This window comes from Pinus tabuliformis, chromosome 6 (genome assembly GCF_031772625.1).
Source record: "Pinus tabuliformis cultivar Carrire ecotype Pingquan chromosome 6, CPIR1, whole genome shotgun sequence".
Lineage (NCBI taxonomy): Eukaryota > Viridiplantae > Streptophyta > Pinopsida > Pinales > Pinaceae > Pinus > Pinus tabuliformis.
This window is the reverse complement of record NC_142292.1, coordinates 763,681,341-763,698,735: the sequence shown is the minus strand read 5'-3', so window position 1 is coordinate 763,698,735 and position 17,395 is coordinate 763,681,341. Positions and strand designations below refer to the sequence as shown.

Below are 17,395 nucleotides of genomic sequence, written 5' to 3'. Positions count from 1 at the left end.
AGTATTATTTTTGCTGACTCGGTTGTACGGATGCCTAGTCAGCATTCCAGTCAGCCCTATACCCAAAATTTGCATGTTTGACAAAGTAGACAGAAGTCTCTATCTTTCTCATACGAGCTTCATTTTGAGTGAAATGAGTTGTGTTGGGATCGTATCACTAAGATGGATGCGTTCGTTCAAGTTTTGATCAATTCTGAGCACTTTGATTTTTGAGCAAATCTTTTGCCCCTAATCTAGATTCTAATCACTCCTTCCCACTGACTAGAATTTGGACCCACAAAAGCTAGTTATCTGATGAGAGCTGAATACTCTAATCCTTCCCAAGTTCTATCAATTGATTCTACTTGTAAAAATCTCCATGACAACCACTTGGGTTCACTGACACGCCTTGTCTTGAAAATGGATTGACACTTCAACCAATATTATCCTTTTGTTGTTGACCCAATCCAACACTTGTTGGCTGCTTGCTGATTAAACACCCTGCTGTACCAAAGTGATCCCTCAGTGCTTGGAAAGTTGAATGAGAATCATGTTCCTCCTTTGCAACACATGCATTCGATGCAAGCTTCTCCTTGGAAACCACTTTTCCAAGTTAAGCCCATTTGAGAGAATTATGGTAATGAGTTCCAATATCAGTAATAACAAGAAAATAAATGACCATTCTTTTACCTCCACGGTTCCAAATTCCACATCTACAAGAATGCATTCGCTATCTCTTTCGCTTCTTGGCGTCAACACATCAAATGGTCTACAATGGCTGCAATTTTTTTTGGCATTTCTGTCCACTTTCACTTCTTGGTTCCATCATCCTCTAGTATTAACATGTTGCTCATTTCATGATTTGAGAATGAAGGCTAATCACGAGCCTCTTGCTCAAGTGTTGACCTTCCAAAATCCTATGACATCTTGTCACAAGAAACACCATTAACCTTGAAAAACACTCATGCAAGAATATAACTTGACGACCTCTTCCTTTTGCTTCTTCAAAGCAACAAATGTCACATCATGTGAACATCGCCCTTACACCTTGGTGTATAAACCATCGACTAAACACAAGTCGACAAAACATGCTTCTTCAAACAACTAACTTTTAAGTCAAGCAAAAGCATATACAACAAATTGACGATTTACAACAAGAATTCCACATTTTCATGAAACAATTTGCCACATCTCTCTTTCATATTTGGAGACAAAATCAACTCTTCCAAGTCGATATAACATACATGTAACAATCAATCGACCACACAAGCCAACACTCATGCATGTGTAAATGATCAACATTCTCAAGTTGACAGCATACATGTTAACAAAGTAATCAACCAACACAAGTCAATCACTCATGCATGTTCAAGCACAATGAAACTATTAAAAATTCCACTGTTCACACACACAAACTCTCATGCATGTATAACAATTCTCAACTCTCTCACAAGTACAAGAATCCCATTGGTATGTACGAGTACTTAAAGAGCTGAAATGACCAAATTTGCTGCAATAAAGTGAGTCAACATACTCCATTTTCGAACACCTTCCTAGCATAAACATGCAAGTTCAAGAATGCAACATGCATGCAAATTTGTAGTTGCAAATTGCCATCTTTGCTACATCTAAGTGAGTCAACATAACTCTACTTTTCCAACATATTGCTTCATGCAATATGCAACATACTTTCAGGAGAAAAGAAATGCATCCAAATAACAAGGAAATGAATCAATAGGAAAGATTTGCATCAATTATCAAAAGAAATGCAAGGCCTTAATTGGTTAAGAAATATAATCATCTCTTTCCAAACCATTTCAATGGCGCTTCTTTCAGCTTCACTTCATCATGTGTATCATCCTAACCCACATCAGTTATGGAATCCTCTTTTCCATTCTTGCCAAAATCTCTCTCCACCTTCTTCAAATGTCGTGGATGACTTGTTGGATGCAAAGTCCAACACTTGTCTACAAGATGACCTTGCTTATGGCAATGAGTGAAAAATAATTGCATCTCCTTTTCAACATGGTTTCCATTATCCAATGGACCTTTGGCTTTCTATCTCTTTTGTTTTGAATGTTTCCTGTGTATGGATATCCTCTTCCAACACCTCGAAACAATATGGTTATTCAAACCATAAAAATAACATGTAAATTTTCTCCAAATCTTATGTGAAGATTTATCATGTTTATTATAATCAAAATAAACTTGATCAAAGGTAGATTTATACCTTTCACATTCACCTTTGTCGCCTTCTTGAAAAGGTGAATTTGATGAAGTAGTGGCTCTCTTTGGAATACCAACAATGGTTTCAATGACCTTAGAGCTTTCAACATCCTCTTGTTTGCCATTTCCACTAGTTACATGCTTATGAGCATCTTCTTGTAAAGTGGGTATAAAACTTTTACATTCCTCATGATCACAAACTTCACAAGCTTGAGGTAATGAACATGTAATGAAAGTCTTTCTTGGAACACCTTCATGTGCCTCCTTGGCTTTGGAGCATTCTCCATCATGTTGTCCATAATTAAGACCCAAATACTTAGGCCTTTCCTCACCAACAATTGGCTCAACTATGCCTTGTGCATGTTTGCGTAACCCTTTACCTTCATAGCCCATCTTCATCAATAATTTGGACCCTATTCCTCTAGTTTGTCTTTCAAAAGCACCAAAACATTCATTTTGAAGATAAACTTGAATTGCATACCTCATTTTCATGCACCTACTTGGTTAGGGTTTCCTTGGCATCATGGAGTTGAATCTCCATCTCATGCATCTTTTCATGAAGCTCTTGCTGCTCCTCCTTCATGGCCATCAACTCTTCTTGAAGTATAGTGTTCTCCTTCCTATCGTCATTCATCTCTTGCACCATATCTCTCATGATGATAAAATCTTGCAACATCTCTAAATTAAAGAGTCTTGCTAAGAAAGATGGATTAGAAACATCACTTGTTGAAGCTGCCATCACACTTCTAATGCATCAAAAAGCTTCACAAAGCTTCAAAAAGTTTCTCAACAAAGAAGCATCTCCCTTCTTCATCTTACACAAATACAAAACCAATAATTAGTTTTCTAGCTAACCTTAACAAACCATATCAAGTTTAAAATGAGCTAACAAGTGCTCTGATACCAACTTGATCTGAATGTTGGGCAAACTTGTTAATTCTATGCAAGCACACTCATCGATATTAAAAAAATGTGTTTAGGATCATCTCAAATTAACCAAAATGTGAAGGATTATGCGTCAAGTATTGAGTGTCTTTTATGAGAAATTTATGAGATTAATTAGCTGTTTAAAACCCATATACAACAATTAAAATGTAGAGAAGTAAAACACAACAATTCATAACACAAAGCTGATAAAGGAGTTCACCCCTCCTGGGCTACATCTCCTTGGACCTGCTTCATTGGCTAGGCCTCTTTGGATTAATGGTCAATTATCTGATTACATGCACCAGCAGTGCTCCAATGGATTTGCAACCTACTCCATTGGATTCAGAAGACCCAAAAACCCTAAAAATGACTATCCAAGCTCTACAATTGGACTCTAGCAGATCTAGGCTTGATCTCCTCTCCTAGTGGCCCTAGGCTTCCTTAAACTTCAACGTAGCAAAATCACATACATAAGTGCCTTTTTGACTCTGAAAACTAATCCATTGTGTTTAGAGCATCCAAATCATTTAGGAATGACTCTTTCTGAGCCAAAATTAGTCAAAAATTGAAGAAGTTATGGTCTCTTCAGTTTTCCTTAAGAAAACTCCACCAAATCTGGAGAAACTCTAGTTAACCCCGCCAAAATGGAGCAAATGCGAATTTATCAGACTGCCAAATTGCCGCCAAGTTAATCTGCAGTTAATTAGTGGGTAAACATGGTTTAATTAGCATTAATCCCACTTAATTCGCACAATTAATCTAATTGTTGGTGGTTAAGGGGTTAGTGTTGACATGTGGCGGTTAAGGTTAGTGGTTAAGGGGTTAGTAGGTTACCTCCCAATCTGCCACATGCATCTCTTGAAACACAAACCGTAACCATTGAATGTTAAGAAACATTATTGTGGTATAGCGGTAAAGCATTGGGTTTGTGTGGGTGAGGTTGTGAGTTTGATTCCCTAGCTTGCTAAAACAATTTTACATAACCTTTGAGAGGGCACATGGCGGCCTCTTGGCTTGCCATGTGTTAGCCTCTCATTGGTCCACCTCAATACCCTTGACGAATAAAATGCCGACAATTGTCGAAATTCGGTTGAACCATATTTCCAAATATTCCGAGAATATTTTGAGGAATATTCCTTGGAATATTTTTTTTGCTGATTGGGTTGTATTGATTCCTAGTCAGCATCCCAGTCAGCCCTGTACCCAAAAATTCCTGTTTGACAAAGTGGACAAAAGTCTCTATCTTTCTCATACGAGCTCCGTTTTGAGTGAAACGAGTTGCGTTGGGATCGTATCGCCGAGATGGATGCAGTAATTCAGGTTTTGATCAATTCCGTGCACTTTGATTTTTGAGCAATTTTTTTGCCCCTAATCCAAATTCCGATCACTTTTATTTCACAACATCTTTGAAAGAGGTAGATGTTCCATTCCTGAAGCTCCTCCTCTCAGCCTCATATTCAGGATCAGGGTTGAGTTTATTTTGATATGATAGTCTTGGATTTGTAAACAATCTTGGAGCACTTTCCCTTCATATTGCGGACTTGAAATTTTTAAGAAACCTCCATTTATTCTCAATCGGTTGCTTTAAAAAAAAGACAGAGGCAAAGTCTATAGTCCAAAGAGAACATGACTTCCTATTCATATTCTTTATAAAAATATAAAAATTATTTTGCTCCATTGCAACCAAAAGCACATGCTATGCATACCCCAAAGAGTGTGTCAGAACTTTCTCAGGGTAATAAAACTATTTGGGATAAGGAAATGGAGCTGTCATTGCCTTCACAACCCAGGAGACAAGGCATACCTTATAACTCAAAGCATATGTGACATGGATCTTGAAAAATAACCTTATAGTGCACAACCATCACATTGTCCTTAGACAAACCAGATCCCAAATCCAACAGTCATTGTTAGTAGACTTGGAGAGCCTTTGGTCCATGATGCAGCAGAGAATGAGTCAATCCTCAACAGACCTATCATGAAGCCCCCCTTTTAACGATTCCATAAAAAAACAAGAAATCGATTATTTGCTACGTGGCCCATCCTCAACAACAAAATCAAGTCCCTACCAAGCGACGACACACATGCAACAACCACAGTGTGTGTGAACCATACAAACCCAAACATAAACAATTTTTTCTCCATTGTAATACTAATACCAAATTAATAATGCATAAGATAAAGCTCGATGAAAAAAAAATATTGATTTTGTAATTAACCCTCCAATTATCCAAATAAACCAAATCTACAAATCAATTCCTCAACACTTAATAACTCTAAAATCCAACCTATTTTTTAATAAAAATCATCCCTCAATGCAATATTCCATTCAATCATATCACAATATCATATTTCTACATTGAAATTTTATTGCACATTAATACTTCATGCTTAACTATATGTAACGTTTGAAATTTTATTGCACATTAATACTTCATGCTTAACTATATGTAACGTGAATAATTTCATAAAATAATATTGCGAATTTGAATATTGTGGTTTACATTCTCAAACCTTCAACTTTTATATCATCGTCGTTGGCATCTATCCAATGTTCCAAGCTATCTTGAGAGCATGAATGCTCCGCTCCTTACCCTCCAATATTAACCGGGCTCACCGTTTAAACCCCGGATTCTGCTCTAAACTCCTCAGCCCCTGAGGTAGCCATGGAAGATGGATTTTCTCGGTCCTAACTGAAACCCCATGGCATTCTTCCCCAGAAAGCTGACCACCGAACACATCCTGAAGCTCCTGAAATCAGAGAAAAACCCCATGGCCGCCCTGACGATCTTCAATTCCGCAACCCAACATCCCGGCTACGAACACAATTATGCGGTATTCCATATGATGATCGACAAGCTTGGAAACGCCAGAAAAATTCAAGAGATTAACAGCATTCTCGTGCAAATCCAAGTCGAGCAATGCCCATGCCCGGAGGGCCTGTTCCTCTCAGTTTTTAAAGCTTACGCAAAAGCCCGCATGGCGGAACCGGCCGTGGAGGTCTTCAGAAACATGGAGAGAAGCTTCGGATGTAAGCCAGGTATCCGGTCCTACAATACCCTTCTCAATGCACTCGTGCAGGGTGGTTGTTTGCACTTGGTTGAATCCTTCTATGCATATCTCGATACTGTTGGAATAAACCCTAATTTACAGACATTCAATGTATTAATCAAAGCCTTCTGCAAGCTCAAACGGTTCAATGAAGCAAAGAAGTTGTTACTGGTTGAGATGGAGAATAGAGGGTGCGATCCGGATGCTGTGAGTTATGGTACTCTGATGAGTGGGCTCTGTAAGGAGGATAGGGTTAAGGAGGCTGTGACATTATGGGAAACCATGGTTGTAAACCGTTGCCAGCCTGATGTCGTTTGTTACAATATTTTGATTGATGGCTTGTCCAAGAGTGGAGAATGTGAAGAGGCTGTAGGAGTTTGGAAGAGGATGCTGGAGGCTGGATGCGTGCCGAATGTTGTAAGTTACAATTCTATGTTGAATTGTTTCTACAAAGAAGGGAAATTTGATGATGCAGCGAAGCTTTGGCATCGAATGGTGTTAAATGGCTGTAAACCGGATGCTTTTACTTATAGCACATTGGTTCATGGTTTATGCAGGCAGGGGAAGGTCAGGGATGCGGCGAGAGTCTGGTCTGCAATGCTTGTAACTGGTTGCAAACCTGATGTCGTCATATATAATACTATGATAAATGGTTTTTGCAAAGAGGGTATGTTGGATGAAGCCATGTTAACGTGGAAAATGATGCTTGAGAATGGCTGTGACCCAAGTATTGTGACTTACAATGTATTGATCCGCGTGCTATGTAAGGCAGGCAAGGTGAGAGAAGCTATTGAGTTGTGGCAGGGTTTGTCCAAGAAAGGTTGTGATCCGGATGCCATCACTTATGGGATTTTGATTGATGGGTTATGCAAGAAAGGATATATTAATAAGGCAGTTGAAGTTTGGAATCAGATGAAGGATGGAGGCTGTGTTGCCAATATGGTTGCATACTGTTCTATGATAAACGGGCTTTGTAAAGAAGGGAGATTGAGAGAAGCTACTAAAATTTGGCGTCAGATGGTCGAGCAGGGATGTAAACCGAGTGTTCAAACTTATAATTCACTTATCAATGGTCTTTGTCGGGAGTTTAAAGTGAGCCAAGCACTTAAAATATTTGAAGAAATGAAAAAGAAGGAATGTAAGCCCACAGTGGTCACATACAACATTCTTATAAAGGGTCTCTATATAGTAGAAAAAGTTGTTGAGGCTACCCAGCTTTTGGAGGAGATGTTAGGAAGGGGTTGTATTCCAGATATTGTGACATTCAGTACGTTAATTGATGGTTTGTGCAGAATAGGAAGGGTTCCTGATGCTTTGAATATCTGGAAGGAACTACTAGGCAGGATCCCTGATCCAGATGTTGTGCTTTACAATATAATTATACACGGTCTTTGCAGTTCTGGGAAAGTTGAAGATGCCATTCAGATTTTGCATGGAATGAATATTAAGAATTGTTGTCCAAATATCATTACCTACAATACACTACTGGACGGCCTTTATAAGATGGGTGAGCCAGAAAAGGCGTCTGAACTTTGGAACGAGATGGCTAAGAAGGGTTGTCCAAATATCGTTTCGTACAATATCTTGATAAATGGTCTTTGTATTGAGCAAAAGCTTCAGCAGGCCTCGGAGTTATTACAAGACATCTTGAAGCAGGGATTTCTTCCAAATGCTATTACTTGGAACATACTGGTCAGAGCAGTCCTCAAGCAAAACAAGGTTGCCAATGTCGTCCATTTTGTGAATGAATGCTTTGCATAACTGCTTGGATTATTAAAGTGCTCATTTGCACTTGGTGGAGAAAATGCTTTCATGTTTTCTTGAGATGAAAGGTAGGACCCTTAACTTTGTTGCACTTCAGCTGGATCGAATGTTTTTATCGGAGTAGGCTTCAAGGAAGTATATGGCATAGATATGGCTAGAGTACTGCTTTTACTTTCTTTCCATGTCCAGTGAGCATATACTTAGCATGCAGGTACTAGCATGTATTGCTATATGGATTTGATGGCATATATTTTTCTTAGGATATTGGGGTTCAAGTATGTTTCTAACACAGTCCATCCATCCTACCCAAAAATTCTGGCTGATTGAATTCTTCCTCTTTATTGCCGAAACTTGAATGAATGGGATGATCATAGGTTGACGTGTTGAATAATGGTTGAATTCCCCTTAAATAAACATAAGTAAGGCTGGAAACCTCGGGGAATATCAAGTTTTGGTACAGTTAGGGGAAGTAGTTAATCTCTATATGCAAAGGCTTAATGATCTAACAAGTGAGCTCAAATACGTCTTTAGGGTTGTTGTGAATCAGTGAGATTCTCCAACAAGATGCAAACGATTACACCAAGCATATAGAAGGAACCGCCTCAAGATATAATTGTAAACACACAGAAAGTATCCATCAATGTGAAAAGTAGAATTCACTAATAGCATGATGCAGATAAAGTTTTGCATTGTTTCTTAACCCACTGTGGAAGATCTTACTAGAAATTAGGATCTGTTAAAGCTAGATTTCAACTCATCAATACATCCCTGCATGTGATTCTTACCAACCAGCTGTGATGTCCAAAACATAACTAGAGATTTCAACTTACCAATACAACTCCAGATGCGATACTCAAAACATAACTAGATATATCAACTCATCAATACAATCCTGCATGTGATTCCTTAGCAACTAGTCATGATACCGAAAACATAGCTACAGATTAAAACTACTTTTATACATGACATAAATTCATAAGTTCCAGATAAAAAACAACTATTTGATTTATACAATTCTTAAGAACAAAAGAAAGTTATAGTTGGTAGTAAAATTCTCTCGAAGATGAATTTGGTGGGTACAAAGTTTTTGGTCAACATTACCATGTTAAAAATTCATTTTTTGTGTCTAGACCCCTAGATTTCACACCGAAGGATTGTCATGTACCTTCTTCGAGTGATCATTGCAGGGGAAAGAATTGATTTAATTAGACTAAAATGTGGTTTCGAGAACAAGGGGGGAACTTTATGAAGTCACATTATTATGCATTTACTTGCCCATGGTATTGGTGCCCATGGATTACTTGCCCATGGTATTGGCACCCATGGAATATCTGACCGATTGTTTACTTTGGTTCTTGGAGCTTACTCGAGGGTTCATAACCCTGAGCATGATCTTCTTTAGTGGAGTAATTACTCACCCTAGTTGATTAAAATAACTAGTCTTTAGTGGTGTAAGACTTCACCTTAGCTATCTCGAAGGAGGAATCACCCATATTCCTCACTGGGTCAATTTTTGGATTTAATCTTAACATGTATATGGAGGAGCTATCTAGGTGTTGTAGCGGCTACAACCACCCTCCAAAATTTTGGCTCGCATGCAAATTTTGGAGCCTACCTTGGATCCTGCGATCGATAGTTCCTTTGTCACTTGTTGGTAAGTTGATGATCTCAAGCTCCCCTCCTTGATCTTAAGAAGTTGTTCACGTTCTCATCTTTATGCAGTATGTGTCATCTTTGGGCATCGGGACTATTGTTTGTTATGCAAAGGGAATGTTGTTCTGCTTCAAGGGGAAATCGTGTGTGTATAGATTGTTCTCATTACATAGACATGTTTCACACACACCTCACGCACTCTTGTCACAAAGGTTGCTGCATTAAGCAAAGCATGTCTTTTATTTTCTGGATGGTCTATGTTGTATCATTAAGTGTTCGTGTGTGATCATAGTCAAGTTCTATCATTGTTTGCATCAGCTTCACTGATCTCACACTTCGCTGGTTTCCCGAGCAACCTACCCTCACCCAACTTTCCGAAACTGCACACTTTGCTTCTGCAACCCTCAAGCTTTTTCCCTTGCCTCGTGGGACTGCGTAATGCGCAGAGACCCCAACCTCCCTTGGTATCCAAAACTGCGAAGTGGCTTCCTCCAGTTTCCTTCCCTAGCCAGAACCCACTGTCATCAGAAACTGCATAGTGTTGTCCCTCAGCTGCCTAGCCAACACTACTCTCCAGAAATCCCAGAGCAGTGAGGCAACCAACAGTGCTCTCCATAAATGTGCAGAGCAGTGAGGAAACCAACACTGCTCTCCAAAAATGCGCAGAGCAATCCGACTGCCATGCATCCAGAAACTACGCAGAGGTGTCCTCCAAGGATCCCATCCCACAGTAGTGTCTTGTCATCAGAAAATGCGCAGTATTGTCCCTCCGCTGTTTATGCTGCACTGCACTCAAAAACTGTGCAGAGGTGTCCTCCCAAGACCCCATCCCGCAGTAATGTCTTGCATCTCAAAACTGCGCAGTGTTGTCCTAACTGCCTAGCAGCCTTGTTCCTAGAAATTGCGCAGAGCATCCCATCCTTGCTCTGGAAAACTGCACAGATCATCCTGACAACAGTTAATGTCCACTGAAACTGCGCTGATCTATCTCTCAATGACTACAGGAAAAGGTGACATGCTGCATCACTCTCAAGGAGTTGAGGAGAAGGAACAAGAAACCAGGTTATGATCGGGACCTCATGCAAACTCTGTCGGATGCATGATCATCTCAAGGGTAAGTATGGTAAGTAAAGAATATCTTTTGAAGTACATCTCTTAGTGAAGCTTGAAGGACTGCTTGTCATTGTCATATCATTCTATCTTCGATAACATGCATGTTTGCAAGCACAAAATCATTTCATGTGTTTCCTCTACGTGTCTTGCTTCCTTTTCGCTTGTTTGACCAATTGTCTTCTTTGGCATGTTGATTGCTATGTCATGCTTGTGAGTTTGTTCTGGCAATTTTGAAGGTTTGTCTTTGGGTGCATGAGTTGCTTTCGCTTTGTGAACATTGGTCGCACTCACACACAAAGTTGTAAACATTGTCGCGCAAGTGTCGTCATGGTCGTTCGAAGATCTATCTCAAGTGTCGCACTTGTTGCTCTTAACCTTTGAGTTAGTCCCACTGAGCACTTGCTTGTCTTGTTGGTTTGAGGTGTCTTGTCGTCGAGTCGTGCTAAGTGTGTGATCACAATGTCATGTATACATAAGTACACTTTCTTTCACACTTAGTCATTTTTCTTGAAAATCTGTTGACCGAACAACCCTCCATCAATCGGACCGATCTCATTGACCTTGCATTGCTGCCTAGAACTGCGCAGAGCTTGAAGTTGTCCTTCGGGTAGCTTGCACTGCTGCGTAATTCTAGAGATGAGCCAAATGACTGACTCCTAGAACTGCGCAAAATTTGTCCCAAAAGCCGATCTAGTCTGCGCTTCGCGGAAGACCTCTCGTTGGTCAACTAGAGAGAGATCTTGAGCTGTGACCTAGGGTTGTACTGAGCTCAGGAATTGCACAGAGTTGTCCTGTCCTGCCCTTCTTCCCCACTCTGCAACCAGCTTAGGAATTATGCATAGTTGTCCTGCCCAACCCTTCTTCCCCTCTCTGCAACCAACTCAGAAACTACGTAGAACTGTCCGAGCCCGAACTGTGTCTCAAGATTGCGCAGTTTTGACCAGCAGCTCTCGTAGCTGACCTTGTGCTCCTCTGGAAAGCTGCGCAGATTGTTTTGCCAGTGCCTCTTGCTGCCCGCACTCTCTTCCCTGGAGAAATTGCACAGATCCCAGCTGGATGACTTGCCCAGTGCTCCCTTGGAAAATTGCACAGATTGGCCCAACAGCTCCCCAACACCCCGCCTGGCCTTCCTCCCGGAAACTGTGCACAATTCTGCCTCCTAGCTGGGTTTTGTCTCGCAGTTGTCACTATTGTATCGGATTTCGAAAATATGTCTCCCAGTGACATTTTTGCAGTTTTTCTCGACAGTGCTCCGGAGCCTCACATCCCGGCTTATGCTGTGCTCCCGCAGTCTCAGTGCCTTGTCCCTCTTCCGGTCACCTGCACCGAAACAGAAAATAATGCATCATGTTAGACTAGGATATTTTTGGATTTGATGTTGTCTCGTCATGAGTGATTGCAGAAACAGGTACATGGATAGAACATGGCGCAACGACGAATGGGATGAAGAAGGAGTGCATGCTAGAAGACTTGCTCGCGTTTGAACAAACAAGTGAAGCACATCAAGCAACAAGCGACGAGGACACATACACATGCATCATCAAGTGGACACCAAGACCATCGAAGACCTCACACACTTTGTCATGCGGAGGTGAAGAGTTGTGTCATGAGTCATCTTAGCCACATCACTACTATGGGCCATACTTGTTGTAATCAATGTAATGTAAAGTGGAAGTCTAAGAGACCCACATATGAAGTTGAAGAGTCACGTCAGTTGAAAAGTCATAGGAAGTCAAATAGTCATGAGGGAAGTCGAAGAGTCGCAAGGGTCATTTACCCCCCTTGGCTATATATACCCCCTCATTGTATGAGCAAGGGAATTTTCACCTTGGCTCCTCCCACATAGCCTTGAGAGTTTGTAATCTTTTCTTTGAGGAGCGAGCAGTGGCTCCAACGCTCCACTACTGGGGCTAGTGATGTATGGTGTACGAATGTGTCTTGGAACTTTCGCTTAATTCAAAAGCCTGTCACAGGCCAGCACGTTTTCATGCATGTGTTGTATTCGTTTGTAAGACTATTCTTTAAATGCTTGTAATGCATGTTTGCTTAACTTGTACTAGGATAGTTGAACTACTTCGGTTATTCTAGTGCATATATTGTTGAAGATGTGTTGTAATGGTTGCTATTGTTGTCTCGTCCGTGTGGACTACTCCGCTGGACACTAGACAGATTCATTCTTGTATATTTGTTATAATGACTGTTGCATCCGTGTGGACTACTCCGTTGGGTGTTGTACGTGCTATTCATTTACCTTAGTGTTTGTGACTGCCGCATCCGTGTGGACTACTTTGCCAGAGGCTGCGCAGATCCTGTTGTGTTGTGTGTGTCTCTACCTAAGTTGGGACTACTCCCTCTCGACCAGAGACTCACTTTCACCCTCCCCCTTTGCAGTGAAGGAACTTAGACACAAGTTACACTAAGCACTCACCAGGCACACGTACCTCGCTTTTTGAAGACCAAGTATATCACTCTCATGTGTTGACAAGCAAGAGCTAAGGCATATCTTTAAGATAATGGCAACCGGGCCATCATACCGGACGAGACTCCGACACCAAATGATGTGAGGTCTAGTTGGGACTTCATACCAGAGAGATCCCCTTTGTTGGTGGTTCCAACACGTCAACACCAGGTTTCTCATTGGGGTATCAACAAATTCATTGGAGAAGTCATTTCCAACCGTTTATATGTTCAACCATTTGTGCCATCTTGTTGGTGTCTTAACAAGTTCTCATGTATATTCAAATTCATGTTTAATATAATAAGGTTGAGTTTGTTGCTTGTGCTTGTTGCAATGTCATTTTTGCAAAGTGCTGGTTAAAAATGCCCTTGATGGTAATTGTGAAAATTATTACAAAATCTAGTTTGGGACATTATAGTGGTATCAGAGTTGTGCATCCTACCAGCCTGAGAGTTTAAAGGTGATTGGAAAGGATGACTTTTGGTGGCTGTAACAGAAGAAGATTTAGGCAGGTACTAAGGTGTATGGTTTAGCCAAGATCACATGGTTAGCGAGGGTTGGAAATGTGGATGTTGAATTTGACTAGGGCAATATTGTCGGCATCAAGGTCTACTGCATTTATGTGGAATGGCCAAACCCTTACACCGAGTATACAATGCTATGCTAAGTAAGAAGGATCAAACCAACGAATCAACAACTGACTAAGGTAGCACATAAACCTTGACTGAACCAAGAAGAATGGCTGCATTGGATGTCTGGGCCATCGGGACTAAAATCTTGATAGTGTGGATGTATGCACTATGCAAGGGCCGTGGACTGAGGATTGTGAAGGTGTGGGCCCTTGTGAGGTTAAAACTTGAGTTTATAACCCAAGACCGGGGGTTTCTAAATGTTTTGCCAATGCGTAATTGGTGCCTAATCGTGCTTGTGTCAACAACTTCGTGGGTCTACCAACGTGAACTAGAGCATGGAATATGCGTGGGACAATGTGCCTGTTAAGTTTTCAGTTATAACGCCATACAAAGGAGTGCTTGAAAAGATCTCGTTGTTAGCGTTAGAAGAATTGGTGCGATAATTTATATGTGAAAATGGTGATTGTTACGATGTTCATGGATGGCTGCATTGCGTTGTAGGGAAGTTATGGTTGTAGGGCGATGGCGATTATGATAATTCATCTACATATGTGAGATTGATATGGTACTGATATTGCTTTACATCATGGCAGCGTGATGCCAATTCGACTAGTTCCTTACAACCATGGAAATTAGCAGAGCCAACATGAATCAAACTCTTAATTTGTAATGAATGTTCTCGTGGGTGATAACGTGAGGTATACAATGAAATTCATGTCAGCACAGGTGTTGTGTAGGCAATCCTTTTTGTAGACAGAAACGATACTTTTAGTCCTATGGGAGGATCTAGGAACAAATGAAGACAAATGTATGTAAACTTTCCTAGTTTATACTAGAAAGCACAGAGGAGGATATATGACCTACCTCATTTTGATGCTAACATCTGTTGGTGTTGTCCTTGATTCTTTCGCTTCCAAGCTCAATCTCCTCTTTGCCGTTATGGATGAATACCTGCAAGGAAGATCATGTGGAGACAACAAACACATGCATAGCAAAATCCATTCCAATATAAACCATGTAACAGATCAAGGAGTATTACACTAAATGAGCAATAATTGATACATTTATGGAAAGCAAACACATAATGTATTATTAATAGATGGTAAAGGGAGCATTACAACCACTTAAGCCTTGATGTTGGAAGCCTCCTTTAGGTGAGTTTCCAAGTCCTAGCCTTAACCTTCAAGCACTCCTTTTTCCTTAGCAAAATGGGCAACAACTGGGCATAGTTCAACACTAGGAAGGCAATCAATTATTAGTGGATAGTAGGGAATTCATTTATAGGGAAGGAGAGGGAGTTGAGGATCCATGAAAAGAGGGAGGAGTTCCACATCTCAAGGGAGAGATTCATGGAAAGAGGATCTAGGGTTAGGAATGGGAGGTCTCGTTCCAATCTTCATCTACTTGAAACCATGTCGTTGTTCTTGAGCATTCTAGTGAGAAAAGCTTCTCCTCCATTTTGGGAAAAAATGCCTGAAAAGGGCCAATGCAGATTTTCATGGTAAAAGTAGTGCTGAAAAGGTTACCATCACGGATTTTCCTACTAAAAGTAGCGCTGGGCTTGCAAAACAAGGTTTTTGACAAGCTCTTCAGAATGCTTTCAAGGCAAGTTTTCTTCCTTTTCTTCAAGGATGTTCCAAACATGTTTCATGGTGAATACATTGTTTGTGACAACTTTCATCACTTTGCGACACTTGCGACATTAATGATAAAAAATGTGACACTTCAGGATACAAGATAACAGGTGCCCCCTAAAGCATGAAGTTAAAGCGGGAAGTGATGGCTGAAATGCTTTACAAGCAAAGGCAAGGACTTAGAGAACCACCAATAGGAGACCTGCAAATCAAACATAATATAATATATCTGTTACATCTTTGATGTAAGTATGCTTAAAGTGTAAGCATCTAACAATACATGGATCCATGGCATGGACGCAACCATCCATATAGAAAGGATCATGTTTACAATCATGAATACTTAATAACTCCACGCAACCTGGATTTATCAAACGAAACCCAGGGTCTTCATCTTTGTCTCGATCCAACCAAATTACGAATCTCACCATGTGAATAAATCGGTTGTAGTTGAACATGGTAGAAACCACCTGATTATCGACCAATGATGTAAATCGTTAATAGGCACGAGAGAAACCACCAATGATGACGATGGCTCTCAAGGTACAACAACACAATCCACGAGTGTGAACAATGAAGCTGAAGTCGAACACTCGTAGAATCATTTGATCAAAGGCTAGTGATGTGAACCTATCGTCGAATGCGAAGAACCTGCCATTGAGGCATGCAAGATCCAAGGTACTGAAAGGGAGTTTGTAGATCATCTTCCTGGATAATGAGCTGGAGTCGACAAGAAGTGATTCGTCGAAGGAAGGCCATAATATTTTCCACATCATCAACATGAAACATAGGAATTTGGAAAGTTGGCAAGAGTGATTCAGGGTATAAGTGGTTTGAATCAATGTTATCAGAACCGAACCGGTCATCAAACCGAAAAACCTTATGGATCGGGAACCGGGAAAAAACCGGTTTACCCAAAACACATAAAATATTCATATTTTAAAGAAAAACAGATATTTTCATGTGCATCTATATGAATCCAAACCATTTATACACAAATATGCAAAAGTTCTCATTTATATAGCAAGTAATAGTGCATATAACCAAAATAACACTTAGTGCAAAACATCGTTCAACCAAAAATGTTACATCAAGAAGCAGGCTCTAAAAGGCCTTTATAGTCCAAAATAACATGCTAGATCATAGTATTATACTACATCCTACAATGCTACAAGCTACAACTATAGCAAATCAATGATCAAATCATCAATCATCATCAGAATCATCATCCTCCTCATCCTCATCTAAAGAATGAGTAGCATCCAAGTCTGCAATGGGATTACGGCTTGATTCCCCTGGCCCTGAAGCTGCTACTGGTGCTTTTGATATATTTGCCTCTGCATCCTGTGGAGGTGGGTCCAAGTCCAACCAAGAAAGGTCTTCATTGTCAAATGTTGCTGGTTGACTCTCCACAACCCATTCTGATGTTGGATCAAAGTCACCCAAGACAATGTTGCTTGTTTCAGGGGTTTTATTCAACAATTGATTGCGCCTCAACCTAAGGTTGTACTGAACAAAAACCATGTCATTCAACCGCTTTTGCTCCAAACGGTTCCTCTTCTTAGTGTGTATACGCTCAAACACACTCCAATTCTGCTCACACCTTGAAGCACTACATGTCTGACTCAAAATTCTAATTGCAAATTTTTGCAATTGAGGGCATTCACTACCAAATTGTTGCCACCAATAGGCTGCAAAGAGAGTGGAAGGAAAAAAGTATTAGCAAATCTGCCCCTACAAATCCAAAGTAGCCCCTACAAATTTGCATAAAAACACGGGGGTTTTAACTTTTTATGGGAAAAAATAGCTGATTTTTAGAGAAAAATAGAAGAAAAAAAGAGCTGTAATTTCCTTGATTTACCCTCTAAATATTTTGGAGAAAATCAACTCCAAAAACAGCTCCAAAATCAGCTATGTAGCAGCCCCAACAAAATAAAAAAAAATCTTCCACCAGCTGC

General features: G+C 40.3%; 1 protein-coding gene across 8 annotated transcripts in view; it reads left to right on the top strand.

Moving 5' to 3' along the window:
* Nucleotides 1–5,679: 5,679 nt before the first annotated feature.
* LOC149260954 (uncharacterized) overlaps nucleotides 5,680–17,395 on the top strand; it is an 81,115-nt gene continuing 69,399 nt past the window's right edge. For 7 of the 8 annotated variants that reach the window (XM_089421470.1, XM_089421465.1, XM_089421460.1 and 4 more), the window contains exon 1: nucleotides 5,680–8,015. In XM_089421470.1, coding sequence (XP_089277596.1) covers nucleotides 5,836–7,944 — 2,109 coding nt within the window. In that variant the 5' untranslated portion in view covers nucleotides 5,680–5,835 and the 3' untranslated portion in view covers nucleotides 7,945–8,015. The remainder of the gene's footprint in view (nucleotides 8,016–17,395) is intronic. The other variant, XM_089421472.1, reaches the window with a different exon arrangement.